At 47.4% G+C, this 15,804-nt stretch overlaps 1 protein-coding gene across 1 annotated transcript in view; it reads right to left on the reverse strand.

The window, feature by feature from the left end:
- The window catches only part of trabd2b (TraB domain containing 2B), a 93,824-nt gene extending 78,586 nt beyond the window's left edge, over positions 1-15,238 (reverse strand). The window contains exons 1-2 of the mRNA XM_071345294.1: positions 14,748-15,238; positions 11,121-11,690 (exon numbers count right to left, since the gene is read on the reverse strand). Of these exons, the coding sequence (XP_071201395.1) occupies positions 11,121-11,690; positions 14,748-14,855 (678 nt within the window). The 5' untranslated portion in view covers positions 14,856-15,238. The remainder of the gene's footprint in view (positions 1-11,120; positions 11,691-14,747) is intronic.
- Between the last annotated feature and the right edge of the window lie 566 nt (positions 15,239-15,804).

The raw sequence follows: 15,804 nt of genomic DNA on the forward strand, positions 1-15,804 counted from the left end.
CCCTTCCAGCCCTGACCGTACTACTCCATCACTGGGTCAGCCCAGAGCCAAGCTGGACCCAGGGATCAACGTGTTCTCATGAAACTATCCATCAACAAAAATAACTTTGACTGAGCCGAGTGCTTTTAAACATGGATGAATGGGGTTTGGACTAACTGCTCTGCTGTAATTTCTCCCCACAGAGCTCAGTGAGTTGGTACCAGTGCCTGTGTGTTTGAGGCCTTGTTAATGTCAGTGGTGCCTGCGTCCTGCCCTCCCTCCTTGCTGGCCTGGGGAGGGACAAGGGGACTGGGGGGGGGCGGGCGTCGATCCACACGGTTGCGCGGGGGAACAGCGGGAATCAGTGGATTTATGTGCACCCCAGTAAAAGTTTATGAGAGGAGCTCCATTTCAAGAGCTCCAACTGGCGGGTTTCACATCAGTCTGTGGGCTGGGGCGGATGGACGACCTGAGTCATCACCACTCTGACTCTGTCAGTGGCAGTAGAGGAATAGTCTAGGGTGTGACCTCAATCAGGACTGATTCAACAAAGAAAATGGCCAGTCTAAGAGCCTCCCTGCTTAACCAATCATCCTCAAACAGTTATGGACTCCTTCCTTAAAGACTCAGAACTGAGTTTCACTTCCTCTTTAATAATACACATGATTGGTACAGAGGTGCGGAGTCGAGCACACTTTGAGAGCATTAAGAGCGTTGAAGGGGAAAGGGGTGAGGTGGGGCTGAGGTGGGGCTGAGGTGGGGCTGAGGTGAGGTGGGGGTGAGGTGGGGCTGAGGTGAGACTGGGGTGAGACTGGGGTGAGGTGGGGCTGAGGTGAGACTGGGGTGAGGTGGGGCTGAGGTGAGACTGGGGTGAGGTGGGGGTGAGTTGGGGCTGAGGTGAGGTGGGGGTGAGGTGAGACTGGGGTGAGGTGGGGCTGAGGTGAGGTGGGGCTGAGGTGAGACTGGGGTGAGACTGGGGTGAGGTGGGGGTGAGGTGGGGCTGAGGTGAGGTGAGGTGGGGCTGAGGTGAGACTGGGGTGAGGTGGGGGTGAGGTGGGACTGGGGTGAGACTGGGGTGAGGTGGGGGTGAGGTGGGGCTGAGCGGAATTGAAGTGCTTCACTGGGGTGTGTATAACTGGGGACAGAGCACAGAGGGCAGAGGAAACGCATGGGTCATATTAAAGCAGGGTTCAGTGAGAGGCCTACACTAATGCTCATCCAAGGGCCCTGACAAGCCTGCCTATGAGGGTGACACACACACACACACACACACACACACACACACACACACACACACACACACACACACACACACACACACACACACACACACACACTTAATTTCTCAAGGCTAGTGATCTGTGACTGTGAGCATTTGTGCACAGACAACAACACACCAACACCAAGTCATGGAGCTGCAATGTTAAGGTGGTTGTAATGTATGTGATTCAGATCTAAGATGGTTATCACACTCTGACAGACAACAGGGTTCCAGGCAGGGAAACTGTGGTTGCTCAGGAAATCACTGAGTCACATTCCTGTCTGCGATCAATCAGCCGCTACCTCAGACAACCCAATCCAACCTACCCTGCCAGGAAAAAACATGCCCCTGCCCAGAGGCACAGCGAGACCACCTCCAAATCCACTGTTTTGTTTCCATTGTTTTGTTGCCCCTAGACTGATCTGCTTGGCGTTTGTTACCCATGTTGTCATTGTCTGTGTGTGTACGTGTGTGTATTTCACTGCATGGGTCACTGTGGTGTGTGTATGTGAGAAAGAGAGACCGAGTCAGCTATGAGAGAAAGAGCAGGGGTAGGAGGATAATGATCCATAGCGTGACGTGCGGCCATTAAAACAAAGATAGGTATCCGTGTTCCGTTTGAAACAGGAAAGGGATGGTTTTAGCACTGGGAACCCAACGGTATGGGATAGCACTCTCTCTAGCCCACTGTCTCGTTATAGTGGCTACCTCAGTGACAATGTGGTAAATCCATTACTTATCTACAGTAGGTCCTCTCCTCTGGCCAGGTATTCAGAGGTGGGAGAGGGGACATGGTGTTTCTCAAGACCACAGAGATATGGCTCTATGGAGTAACCATAGAATGGAATAGAATAGAGATACCAACTATTATCCTTGACCGGCAAAAAACTGACCAACTTGTGTCTAACTGAACCAATAGTATATGACCTGTATTCACCCCATCTCTTTGATGTCCTGTAGTTACAGTCGTCACTCCCACCACTCACTCTACATCCACATCTGGCCTCTCTTCCTCATTGGCTTCCACCGTAAGCCACTGTTCTGGCCAGTGTATAATAGCCTAAGTGGTTCTGGGTAGCAGAAGGGCAATTTAGTCATTAAGAAGCCAATTAAGTCATTAGAGCGGTGGTTGGCCCTCCGCCTGCCAACGGAGCCAGGAAATATCCTGTCTGATACAAGTTGCCCGGCAGTTTTCCACATATTTATACTAGGAGTCATACGAGGCTTGACATCATCCTCTAACGTCACTCGTAAAGAGTGAACATCTACCAGTGTTTCCTTTGGGGTTTCTTTCCAACATTGTAACAATCAATGTAGTAGCAGAGTCGTTGTACCAACCATAGTAGATACATAGTAGGAGAGGCCCGGTGTTTGAACTATACTCTCCTACTCTTCTGTTCTGTGTGTTCAGATCCAGGTGTGTACAGTTGAGCAGTGGGACAGCTAGAGCCCCAAGACATGGCGCGAGAAAGAGAGAGGGAGGGAGCATGGAGCCAGAAGGAGCCAGGTTAGGGAGCAGAGGAGACAACTGTTTTTTTCCATCACTTGTCTCCAGGCCCTGCGGCCAGAGGAGCGCTCCAGACCCATCCTAACACATCAGCCATGGAATGTAAATATTTGACTAAAGACCAGGTCATATGTTACCTAATTCCTCCCTTTAAATATGCATTATTTATACGAGAGCCATCCAATGAACACGCTGAAAAGTGTTCTGTCATGATTTGATATGACAGCCGGGAGATGTGTGTTTTGAACACAGCTTGTCTTCATCAGTGCTCTCCGTGACCCTGTCGAGACAAGAGAGATCTTTATTTCTCTGGTCACTCAGCGTATCATCTCAGACTCAGCGTATCATCTCAGACTCAGCGTATCATCTCAGACTCAGCGTATCATCTCAGACTCAGCGTATCATCTCAGACTCAGCGTATCATCTCAGACTCAGCGTATCATCTCAGACTCAGCGCATCATCTCAGACTCAGCGCATCATCTCAGACTCAGCGTATCATCTCAGACTCAGCGTATCATCTCAGACTCAGCGTATCATCTCAGACTCAGCGTATCATCTCAGACTCAGCGTATCATCTTCAGTTTAACACGTATTAAATTAGAGAAACAAAATTCTGTGTATGCATAGGAAGGCAATGCCCCCTGGATATTTTTACCAACCTAACCACAATATGTGAGAGGCCCATATTGTATGCTATGTCAGCACAGCAGAAAGTCTCAACCTAAAGTCTTTACTAAAGCAGAAAAGGACTACTGAGCTGTGTCGGGGGCAGGGCTGATTGAAATAGACGTCTCTGTCACAGTGCACCACAGGGCACCCCAAGCTCCTGCTGAGGAGAAACCAGATCTGTCCCTGCTAAGGTGACAATGCTACAGCTGAGGAGAAACCAGATCTGTCCCTGCTAAGGTGACAATGCTACAGCTGAGGAGAAACCAGATCTGTCCCTGCTAAGGTGACAATGCTACAGCTGAGGAGACTCCCTCTCCAGGTCACAGTGAAAATCGCAACAAGCTCTCACTGTCTGACGTCAGAATTAGGCGTTCATCCATGTTTCTCAAATGTTACATTTCGAAGTGTTTAAGGTTAAGTTTAGGCATTAAGTCCACATTCTTAAAGTTAGGCATTAACTCTGAATAGTTAAGGTAAGGGTTAAGTTTTGGGATAGGGTTAAAACAAAAATATCAAAAACAACTTTCTATCGCTGGATTCAAACATGCAACCTTTCGAACCACAGGTAGATGCTTACACTCATCCGCCATCCCCATCCAGAACGCCCTAGCAAAACCGACAGCACTTACTGTTGCCCCTAGTGGCCGGTTTCCACGTCATCTCCCGAAGTCCTCAGACATGGATGGATGTCGAATACTGACTTATATCACCTGCCTGGAAAATAGCCCAGTAACTTACCCTTTTCTGTTCTGGGGCCCCTGAATGTTCAGCTCCTAACTCAGAACTCACAGAGTCTCCTCACGGCCCACTGCTCCGCCAGCCCCATCGCCACCTCTGACCCCAACACAGAGAAGGGGGGCACAGCTGTGATGTCATCTCCCGCTGACAAGGGCTGTGCTTCGGCTGCAAAGTGAACCAGAGTAAATAAATAGAGGTATTTATACACCAGGCCAGAGACGGAGAGACGCAGGCAGCAGAGGCTCAGGTCTACATGTAGATATAGATGTAGTGCGCTGAGACGGGGGAGTGGAAGAGAGGTGCCTGTGGTTGTTGTTGACTTTTTCAGAATGTGTCTGCTGGACGGTGACCAGCTTGCACCCCTCTAGACGTCCTGGCTTCCTGCAGGTTCCCCCTCGCTGTGGATAGCGTGCCTTTGGAGAGTGGTTGGTGCTGGCAGGCCCACCCATCTGTCGGCCTGCATCGCCCTCCACAGCTCTGGAGATGCTCTCCCCAAGCCTTTATTTCCACAGCCTCACTGCTGCCTCACTGCTACTGCACACAGAAACCAAAGTTCTATCAGGTCTGTAAGTGCGCCAGAGCTCCATCTGTAGGGATACCTTTAAAAAAAAGTTGTGGCGTGGATTAGAAAACCAGTCAGTATCAGGTGTGACCATCATTTGCTTCATGCAGCGTGACACATCTCCTTCTCTTAGAGTTGATCAGGCTGTTGATTGTGGCCAGTGGAATGTTGTCCCACTCCTCTTCAAAGGAAATGTAAAGTTTCTAGATATTGACAGGAACTAGAACACCCTGTCGTACCCATCAATCCAGAGCATCCCAAACATGCTCAACAGGTAACATTTTCTGGTGAGTATGCAGGCCATGGAAGACGGGGACATTTTCAGCTTCCAGGAATTGTGTAGATCCTTGAGACATGGGGCTGTGCATTATCATGCTGAAACATGAGGTGATGGCGGCGGATGAATGGCATGACAATGGGCCTCAGGATCTTGTCACGGTATCTCTGTGCATTCAAATCGCCATCGATAAAATGCAATTGTGTTTGTTGCCTGTAGATTATGCCTTCCCATACCATAACCCCACCAACACCATCGGGCACTCTGTTCACAACGCTGACATCAGCAAACCCCTCGCCCACACAATGCCATACACGCTGTCTGTTGAAACCGGGATTTATCCGGGAGAGCATACTTCTCCAGCTGCCAGTGGCCATCGAAGGTGAGCATTTGCCCACGGAAGTCGGTTATGATGCCAAATGGCAGTCAGGTCAAGAAAGACGGTGGTGAGGACGACAAGCACGGAGATGAGCTTTCCTAAGACTGTTTCTGACAGTTTGTGCAGATATACTTTGTGCAAACTCACAGTTTCAACAGCTGTCCGGGAGGCTGGTCTCAGACAATCCCGAAGGTGAAGAAGCCGGATATGGAGGTCCAGGGCTGGCGTGGTTACACATGGTCTGCGGTTGTACTGCCAAATTCTCTAAAACAACGTTGGAGCCGGCTTATGGTAGAGAAATTAACAAATTATCTGGCAACAGCTCTGGTGGACATTCCTGCAGTCAACATGCCAATTGCATGCTCCCTCAAAACTTGAGACATCTGTGGCACTGTGTTGTGTGACAAAATGCACATTAGAGTGGCCTTTTATTGTCCCCAGCACATGGTGCACATGTGTAATGATCATGCTGTTTAATCAGCTTCTTAATATGCCACATCTCTCAGGTGGCTGGATTATCTTGGCAAAGGAGAAATGCTCACTAACAGAGATGTAAACAAATTTGTGCACAACATTTTAGAGAAATAAGCTTTTTGTGTGTATGGAACATTTCTGGGATCTTTACATGTTAAGTTTATATTTTTGTTCAGTATAGATCAGAACATGACCTCTGCAGTAGACCGAGAGAGAGAGAGGATTTTGTTTTCTAATTTATGCTGCTGCTCTTTGCGTTTCACGAGAGTGGCACGCGTACTGTAGCTTGTTGGCCAATCATAAGTCATCAAAGTGGCAATAGTCTGCAGTCATAGAGCCTCCATGAGGGGCAAAAGTTAGGAGATTAGTTGTTAGTAGTTGTTGTTTGTAACTGTGTAGGACGAGAAAGCTCATGCAGCCTCAATTAGCCTAGCTTAACTAGCCTCTCCCGGTTTGATGCTGTCAACATAGGTACTACGTAATCATATTGGAAGATAAATAACCTAGCTATGGTGGCTATTAGTCTACTATAGCGTGAGTCAGCTTTTTGGTTGCAGTCTCTCATCTCTCCCTCCTCCCCGTTCCACGTGTCACTCACTCACACTCACAGTAGCCTACACACACAGCACTGCCCCTGCTAGATTCTCATCTATCTCTACCTCCTCTCTCTCGCGCTTTATCAGATCCGGTTAATAAAGTAGCTTAAAAATTGACTTTTCTGCTGCTTCCCTTAACTGGATCAGACGAGGTCTGGAGCCGTCCAGGTCTATACAGAATGGGTCTAGTTGTTCTCGGGTCCATTCGGAACTGGTCTCATATTTAAAAAATGTATTTATGCATATCAGGTCCGGATGGGAAAGCACCATGTCCATTTCAGAACGGGTACAACTTTTTGGACCCATGAAGGCCTCTACCACGGGGTACACTTCTCACCGTGGGGGAAACTGTTTATCAGTTATACCTCTCATCCGGACAGATCACTTCCTGTGAGGTCAGGAGACCCAGGGCGATGGTTGACTCAGTAACGTCACCACACTGTCCCCATGCTGAGAAGCTGAGGGGAGGGGAGGGGAGGGGAGGGGATGCGAAGCTGGGCTAGCCCATGCCCCAGGTCCAGCCACACAGTTCCAGGTCACTGGCTGTGCAGGGGCCAGGTGCCTACAGTATGAAAATAATTATGGCAGATGAAGAATCACCATCGGAGACCCTCTTGGTGACGCGGGAGCGGCAAGTTACAGGATATTGTAAGCAGCTACGTTTATTGGGAACAAATTATATGTGGACAGTAGGGTTTGGAGCTGTCAGATCTAGCCACCACAGAAGAAGTAGAGCTCATGTTTCAGATTAGGGTTCGCACTGACATGATGCACATCAGTCTCCCTGCTCTCCCTCACTCCTTCACCGTCTCTCTCTCTCTCTCTCCCTCACTCCTTCACCGTCTCTCTCTCTCTCTCTCCCTCACTCCTTCACCGTCACTCTCTCTCTCCCTCACTCCTTCACCGTCTCTCTCTCTCCCTCACTCCTTCACCGTCACTCTCTCTCTCTCTCCCTCACTCCTTCACCGTCTCTCTCTCTCCCTCACTCCTTCACCGTCAATCTCTCTCTCACTCCCTCACTCCTTCACCGTCACTCTCTCTCTCTCTCCCTCACTCCTTCACCGTCACTCTCTCTCTCCCTCACTCATTCACCGTCACTCTCTCTCTCTCTCCCTCACTCATTTACCGTCACTCTCTCTCTCTCTCTCACTTCTTCACCGTCACTCTCTCTCTCTCTCCCTCACTCCTTCACCGTCACTCTCTCTCTCTCTCCCTCCCTCACTCCTTCACTGTCACTCTCTCTCTCTCTCCCTCACTCCTTCACCGTCTCTCTCTCTCTCTCCCTCACTCCTTCACCGTCTCTCTCTCTCTCTCTCCCTCAATCCTTCACCGTCTCTCTCTCTCTCTCTCCCTCACTCCTTCACCGTCACTCTCTCTCTCTCTCCCTCACTCCTTCACCGTCACTCTCTCTCTCTCTCCCTCACTCCTTCACCGTCTCTCTCTCTCTCCCTCACTCCTTCACCGTCACTCTCTCTCTCTCTCCCTCACTCCTTCACCGTCACTCTCTCTCTCTCTCCCTCACTCCTTCACCGTCTCTCTCTCTCTCTCTCTCTCCTTCCACGTCACTCTCTCTCTCTTTCCCTCACTCCTTCACCGTCTCTCTCTCTCTCTCCCTCACTCCTTCACCGTCACTCTCTCTCTCTCTCCCTCACTCCTTCACCGTCACTCTCTCTCTCTCCCTCACTCCTTCACCGTCACTCTCTCTCTCTCTCCCTCACTCCTTCACCGTCACTCTCTCTCTCTCTCCCTCACTCCTTCACCGTCACTCTCTCTCTCTCTCCCTCACTCCTCCACCGTCACTCTCTCTCTCTCTCCCTCACTCCTTCACCGTCACTCTCTCTCTCTCTCCCTCACTCCTTCACCGTCACTCTCTCTCTCTCTCCCTCACTCCTTCACCGTCACTCTCTCTCTCTCCCTCACTCCTTCACCGTCACTCTCTCTCTCTTTCCCTCACTCCTTCACCGTCTCTCTCTCTCTCTCCCTCACTCCTTCACCGTCACTCTCTCTCTCTCTCCCTCACTCCTTCACCGTCACTCTCTCTCTCTCTCCCTCACTCCTTCACCGTCACTCTCTCTCTCTCCCTCACTCCTTCACCGTCACTCTCTCTCTCTCTCCCTCACTCCTTCACCGTCTCTCTCTCTCTCTCCCTCACTCCTTCACCGTCTCTCTCTCTCTCTCCCTCACTCCTTCACCGTCACTCTCTCTCTCTCTCCCTCACTCCTTCACCGTCTCTCTCTCTCTCTCCCTCACTCCTTCACCGTCTCTCTCTCTCTCTCTCCCTCACTCCTTCACCGTCTCTCTCTCTCTCTCTCCCTCACTCCTTCACCGTCACTCTCTCTCTCCCTCCCTCACTCCTCCAACGTCACTCTCTCTCTCTCTCCCTCACTCCTTCACCGTCTCTCTCTCTCTCTCTCCCTCACTCCTTCACCGTCTCTCTCTCTCTCTCTCCCTCACTCCTTCACCGTCACTCTCTCTCTCTCTCCCTCACTCCTCCACCGTCACTCTCTCTCTCTCTCTCCCTCACTCCTTCACCGTCTCTCTCTCTCTCTCTCCCTCACTCCTTCACCGTCACTCTCTCTCTCTCTCCCTCACTCCTTCACCGTCACTCTCTCTCTCCCTCACTCCTTCACCGTCACTCTCTCTCTCTCTCCCTCACTCCTTCACCGTCTCTCTCTCTCTCTCTCCCTCACTCCTTCACCGTCTCTCTCTCTCTCTCTCCCTCACTCCTTCACCGTCACACTCTCTCTCTCTCCCTCACTCCTTCACCGTCTCTCTCTCTCTCACTCCTTCACCGTCTCTCTCTCTCTCTCCCTCACTCCTTCACCGTCACACTCTCTCTCTCTCCCTCACTCCTTCACCGTCACACTCTCTCTCTCTCCCTCACTCCTTCACCGTCTCTCTCTCTCTCTCTCCCTCACTCCTTCACCGTCTCTCTCTCTCTCTCTCCCTCACTCCTTCACCGTCTCTCTCTCTCTCTCTCCCTCACTCCTTCACCGTCTCTCTCTCTCTCTCCCTCACTCCTTCACCGTCTCTCTCTCTCTCTCCCTCACTCCTCCACCGTCACTCTCTCTCTCTCTCCCTCACTCCTCCACCGTCACTCTCTCTCTCTCTCCCTCACTCCTTCACCGTCACTCTCTCTCTCTCTCTCGCGCTTTTCCTCTCTTGTTTTTTTCAGTCTGTCAGCCTGACCTCATCTTTGTTCCAATCACCAAAGAGAGAGATCCAATCACCAAAGAGAGAGATCCAATCAACCATAGTGTTCAAATTACATTGCAAATTATAATTGACTATAATTGTTTCCATGTCACTTTCATTTCAGGTTTTGAACTCTTTTCATACAACTTGAGATGGGGGGTAAGTTGCTTGCTCAAAAGTCCAAAAGTCCATTATGCTACAGAGTTTTTTCAAGTTATTCATTATGATTTTAGAAAAAATAACCTCCAACAACACAAATGTTATCCAACAATACACCTGCCTTATAAAAAGTTCCCTTCCCTGGAACAATAGAAAGGCAGGCAGTCGTCCAATACTTTGTATTGGTGATTTACTCATGTTCTCATTGGAAATAACAGGCATTACACCAAGAGCTTTAATGATAGAGTGTTAGCTCCAGGCTGTGGTCATTAGAAATTAGACTTATATTATCACTGTATCCTGTATACTACTACACTGAGAAGCAGTTCATGACTTGGCCTTGCAACATTGTTGTAGGGCAGTTGTGTTCCACGTTCCCATGCATGTGCAGGGCAGCTGTATGTGTGTGCGCGTGCGCGCATGTGTGTGTGTGTGTGTGTGCTCTTTGACAGCGTAGTTAGGAGGTGCTGATGAAAGAGGAGAGGCTGTGTGGGCCCAGTGCCTCTCAAATTAGCGCAGGAGCCCCGCACCCTTTCACACGGAGGCCCAGGCACGCCGTGTGTGTGTGTGTGTGTGTGTGTGTGTGTGTGTGTGTGTGTGTGTGTGTGTGTGTGTGTGTGTGTGTGTGTGTGTGTGTGTGTGTGTGTGTGTGTGTGTGTGTGTGTGTGTGTGTGTGTGTGTGTGTGTGTGCAGGAGAATAGCCTCCCAGTCCTAGCACATCAAAGACATGCTTGGACCTCCCAGAGTTTGGAAAATTTGACTTGAGTTGACCTCCCCCTAACCATTCCTGGGCCATCCTTTATTTAGACCTCCATGTTACCCTTCCTCTATAGCCCTTCCAAGGAGATATAAAACACGGATACTCCCCATGTTTTTGTCATCAAGTAATTTGGTTATTCTGTCTATCTTTCCAGTGTTAAGTTACAGAGCAAGATACTAACAGTGGTTGTATCATAGCACCAAGACAGGCAGTCAGCCCAGTGAAAAGAGATCTACCCGTCCCACACACTCTTTTACCTCACACCTTCACTAACTCATGTTACACTTACAGCTGTCAACGTGACACCTCGTCAGCTGATTCAGCTCTCATGTCTGTTTTGTAAGGCTCAGGCACAATAATAACTTTAAAACCATCTACACAGCTTTGAAACATATCGTTTCAAATCATATTTTTCTCCTCCCATTGTCATTTTCTACATTCTCCACTAACTCCTCCCAAGACTTCCCTTCTATTAAATCTCCCAACTGCATCCAACAATCACATATCCCCCAACTCCAATGATCATGTCCAAAACCCACCCCCTCCACAGCCCCCTCTCTTACCTGGGAGAAGTTAAGTCCGTTGAGGGGGTGACACTGTTCCTCCACCCGCTCCACCGCTCCCGTCCTCTTCCCCATGCGGTCGGCCTCCTGGGCCAGGAACAGGTCCAGTACGGGAGTCCCCCGCGACCTCACGTCTGACTCCGTCAGAGAGTTGACCATCAGCATCACCCAGACAGGCCTCTTCCTCTCCCAGTTCCCTGCGATGGCGTTGAAGAGGTAGTCAGCGTACAGCCCCCGGCCCCGCTGGTCTGCCGTTATCCAGTAGGGCATCATGTGCTTGACATAGTCCAGGTGGCGTTTGAGGCGGCGGTACAGGTCCCGGGGCAGCAGGGACTGCAGGTTTTCCCCGTGGGGCAGCAGCTGGCAGTTGGTCAACTTGGAGATGGTCAGGGGGTCAGTCAGGTCCAGCTCGAAGAACACGTTGGCGCTGGTCTGAAAGGCCCGTTTGGAGACATCTGGGATGAAGTCCCACACACGGGTATAGGGCACATGGATGGTCCCAAAGAGATAGGAGGGGGGATAGGGAGCTGGGCGCTCCACCGTCCAGAGGAAAGAGTTCATGTCGGTTTGCTATTGGGGCACAGGGGGGTTGAGGGGGAGGATGGGGAGGAGGAGATGCGAGAGAGAGTTTATGACAATCAGTATTTGAATAGAGTAAATAAACCTTCTGAGTAAAGGCCATTGACAGTAGTTAAGTCAAAAGTACTTTTTGTGATTTAGTGATTCAAAACAGGCTTTTTAGTTGGTTGAGATACAGGTCAATGCAATTGAATCTGTTGAAATGTCAGCTGGAGATAAAGGCAAGGGACTCAATGAAACCTTGTCAGCTAACTTCCACTGTGCTGCTCTCTGTCTGCTGTTCTGAGGCAATGAGTTTATAGTGAAGCTTTCTCCTTGTAAACAGACCCCAGTGTATTGTTGAGGTGCATAACTGTGCTGCCAATGCCTCTGTGAAGCTGGGAAGCTTTTCAAGGGTTGCTACAGCAGTATAAACATACTGAACCATATAAAACTGCTGCAACCCACCTAACTTGGATATCCTTTACTTGAGGAAGTACTTTTTTGCAAAAGCCATTGGATAGCCTACACAAACAACAAAATGCACACAAATAGGCCTTTGCTGAACATTTTGTCAAACGTGGCTACTGTATCTGGTTTACTGAACAGTATAAAAGTCTGATAAAATGGAAAAAGCTTTGTTTATGTGTCTATTTCTTACAGTTCATTAACATTCCAGGGATTTGATGAGGGTCCTTATGCCCTCTTTACAAAAACATCCATAGATCATAGCTCTGCAAAACATAAATCAAACCATATAGATGATGCTGGGATTGAGGATTTCTTTATTTGTATCAGTAGCTTAGCAGTTTCGCTGGGTCCACCAGCATGGTCCAAAAAGGCCAAATCTCACCCCAGAGAGAAACACTTGCATTTTTATAGCAAATCTCATGCTATTTTACATATTTTGCTGAGAGAAAATGTTGCAGTTTTAAAGCACAGTTCCTGTAATTCTAAACATTTATTTCATGATATGTTCATATGCTATCTGGGGGGCCAAGCCCCTTTAAATGTTTATTTCTACCCTAATTCAATGAAAACTTCCCCAGTTGTAATAACAATTGTAATGCCAATGCCATGCTAACATTTGTCATTTTAAATTACATTTTTTTAAAGGATTTCAAAACCCTGTCAAAAGGCATTAAATATTTGGAAATATTATTGTTTTTGCAAGGGATTGTTATTGTCATAAATTAAATTTGTATACTTTTAGGCCTAATTATTGCATTGAACTATGTTTTACACTGAAATGCTTGCACATCCTCTCAAACTGGCAATTTGTGATTAAGACGTTTCAAAACGTTTCTTTGGAAATTATTTTCACATTAGCATAGCCTAAGTACAACTAAATAAATGCATGGGTGACGCCTACAGCTCTTACTATTCTATTTTGACTAGGCTATATTTTGGCTATATATTTTGGTAACTTTATACATATCATTTGTTAATCATTAAATCGTCAAACGTCTGTTCGTCTTCACGGAGACAGGAAGACTTCTTTACGATCGAATAAGGATAGTTGAAGTCCGTTTTACTTGATTTGGCCGAGCCTGAGGAGAGCTCCTCGCGCGCTGGTTCTAGCTCGCTCCGGAGCACTGATGTGAACAACTCAATTTTATTGGGTAATTACTTTTAACACAAAACAGATACCTCTGTACTGACGTATTACAAATCACATGAAGGGGGAACAACATATACAGTTAATCCCTGGACCCTGACAACAATGCCATTATAAGATGCAGGTTAACAATACCAACAATTTCATTATTTTGTGGACTATGTTGTAGCAATGCTATCAAGTCAACCATGATAAATATTTTCAATAATGCATTATAACACATTTGTATTATATTAATAGATCACATCATGCCCCTGTAATTAACGTTATTGCTGTAGTCATGTAATTCCAGTTATGATGTAGGCCTATTGCGTTTCTATCTGGGAATTTAGTCATATAGACCAGACCAGTCATGTAGTCTACGCGTACGGCACGCATTGTCTCTATCATCAGCACAAGAGAAGAATCAGAAGGAAATTAATTAGAATCATGAGAAATTCACACTGAGAGACATACAGACGGGAGCATGTGCAACATGGTCCTTTCCAGATAAAATAACACTCAAATTAAATGAATTCGAATGGGCTGACTCCCTTTGTGAAAACAAGCCCATTCCATAATTTTGCAAATATGCCCGATAACTGTTTTAATAGGTCGTGTTTCATTGAAACTTGATCCGTTTGGATTGAAGGTAATTGAAACTTTTCCAAATAAATGTATGTAAAGTCAAGTCACCCGTTTGTGTTCCCCACTATCTTTTGTCATATAAACAGGCATATGGTAGGCGCCCATGAACCATATTTCGCTTGGCAACTGCTTCCATTTTTCAGGCCCAGATTTGTGTGAGGAAACTCAAGAATAGGCTATGTCAAGTAAAATAACTTATTTTTGAGGTGCCATTGGAAGCAACTTTGCTGATTGGAAATTATTTCAATTATAGGCCATGGGCTTTCCCTCTTCAACTTGTAGACTACAGGCCTATTAACGAAGCCTTGAAATAATGGATTAGCCTAACAATATATGATGGCATAATAATAGCATAATAATAATATTAATAATAACACATGTGATAATTATACTATAATAATACGGTAGCCTAATAAAGTTGCTATAAACATAATTATAGTTCTTGTATTTAACGTGTAGGTAGTTATTATAGTATGTCAATATTTCCATGACAATAAAACTCAAAACTTGTTGTTATTGTTAATTTGGTTGTTACACAAAAACCCAATAACTACACAATATCTCACTATTTTTATATTGGCCTACCCGCTGCACATAAGACAACTTATTCAGGAGCACTGTGTAAGCAAAGTGCGTTTATTTAAATTGTATAATTTGTTGTAGCCTACTGTGGCAGTTGTAGACTAGACACATACATTTGCAATTAACCCAACATATTTAGCTAAAAGACTTGAATCTATCCATCAAGGACATATTCATGTGTGACATTGCCTCATGACATTACTGAAACAGGTAAGTAACCGTAACTACTCCGCACAACTCACCGACTTCGGCGGGTCACATTGCCTAGGTCTCTCGCGGGTGTCCCGGGGTGCGACAGCGTGCAAGAGAGCGGTAAGTAGGAACCATCGAAGTCCTGGCGGACAGACCATCTCGAGATGAGAGGATAGTGGTGTCGACAGGCTGTTGTAGATACTTCAATCTCCCCCCTGTCTCTTTCTCGCTGTTTACTGGCGTTCGCCTCCTAACATGTAACAAAATAGACGCGGAGGAGACCGGGTTCGGCTCACATGTGCCATTCGGAAGGTGGACATAGATCGTTCCGACTCTCCGCCATTCCCAAACCCCAGGCAACTATTAACGGGCTACGCGTTCTACTTTCCCTATCTCTTCTCACTCGGCGCTGTCCTGTGTCAGTCGGTTTTTCAGCAGTTGCAGAGGAAAGTTTTCGCAGTGCGCTCTAGGAGTTTGAAGCCTGGCTGGTTGAGTGGAGGAGGAAGAGGTGGTACGCTTTGAATATTTTCCCCAACTGCTTATTTTAAGAGGAGGGGAGCGTAGGTTTTGAGGGGAAAGGGAGAGCACAGCTTTGCGTGTGAGTGAGAGATGAGATGGGGTTATTCAAACTGTCGTCTGTAATTCCAGTGCTTAAAACCCTGCACGAATCAAAATAATGCAATGCCATGTTGCCAACCACTGAAAGGGCAGGTGAGACAATGTTGCAATGCCAGTCTGGTGCCTTTCAAGCCAGGAGTCCTTCAAAAAATCTTAAGTTATGTTAAACATGTCATATTTTTCATTTGGTTCACATTTATCACTGTCATTGCTTGTTTGACACTTTTTGCACAAGAGTTTAATATGGGCCCTTAGACCCAGTGTCCCAGTCACGAGTGATTAATGCCTACAATTAAACATCTCAGTAAAGACAACTGTGAAGAGTTTCATATTTATTTATCTTATAAAAGCCCTCTTGGATATGGTCATCTTGTGTAATTCTGAATGGTTCCGATGAATGGCCATGTTGAGAGACAAACTTCTCCCTCTCTTCAGTCCACGGTGTCAAAACTATGCCATGACCCATGTTATTGTCCACATTGCAGACAG

Source organism: Salvelinus alpinus, chromosome 16 (genome assembly GCF_045679555.1).
Source record: "Salvelinus alpinus chromosome 16, SLU_Salpinus.1, whole genome shotgun sequence".
NCBI classification, from domain to species: Eukaryota; Metazoa; Chordata; class Actinopteri; order Salmoniformes; family Salmonidae; genus Salvelinus; species Salvelinus alpinus.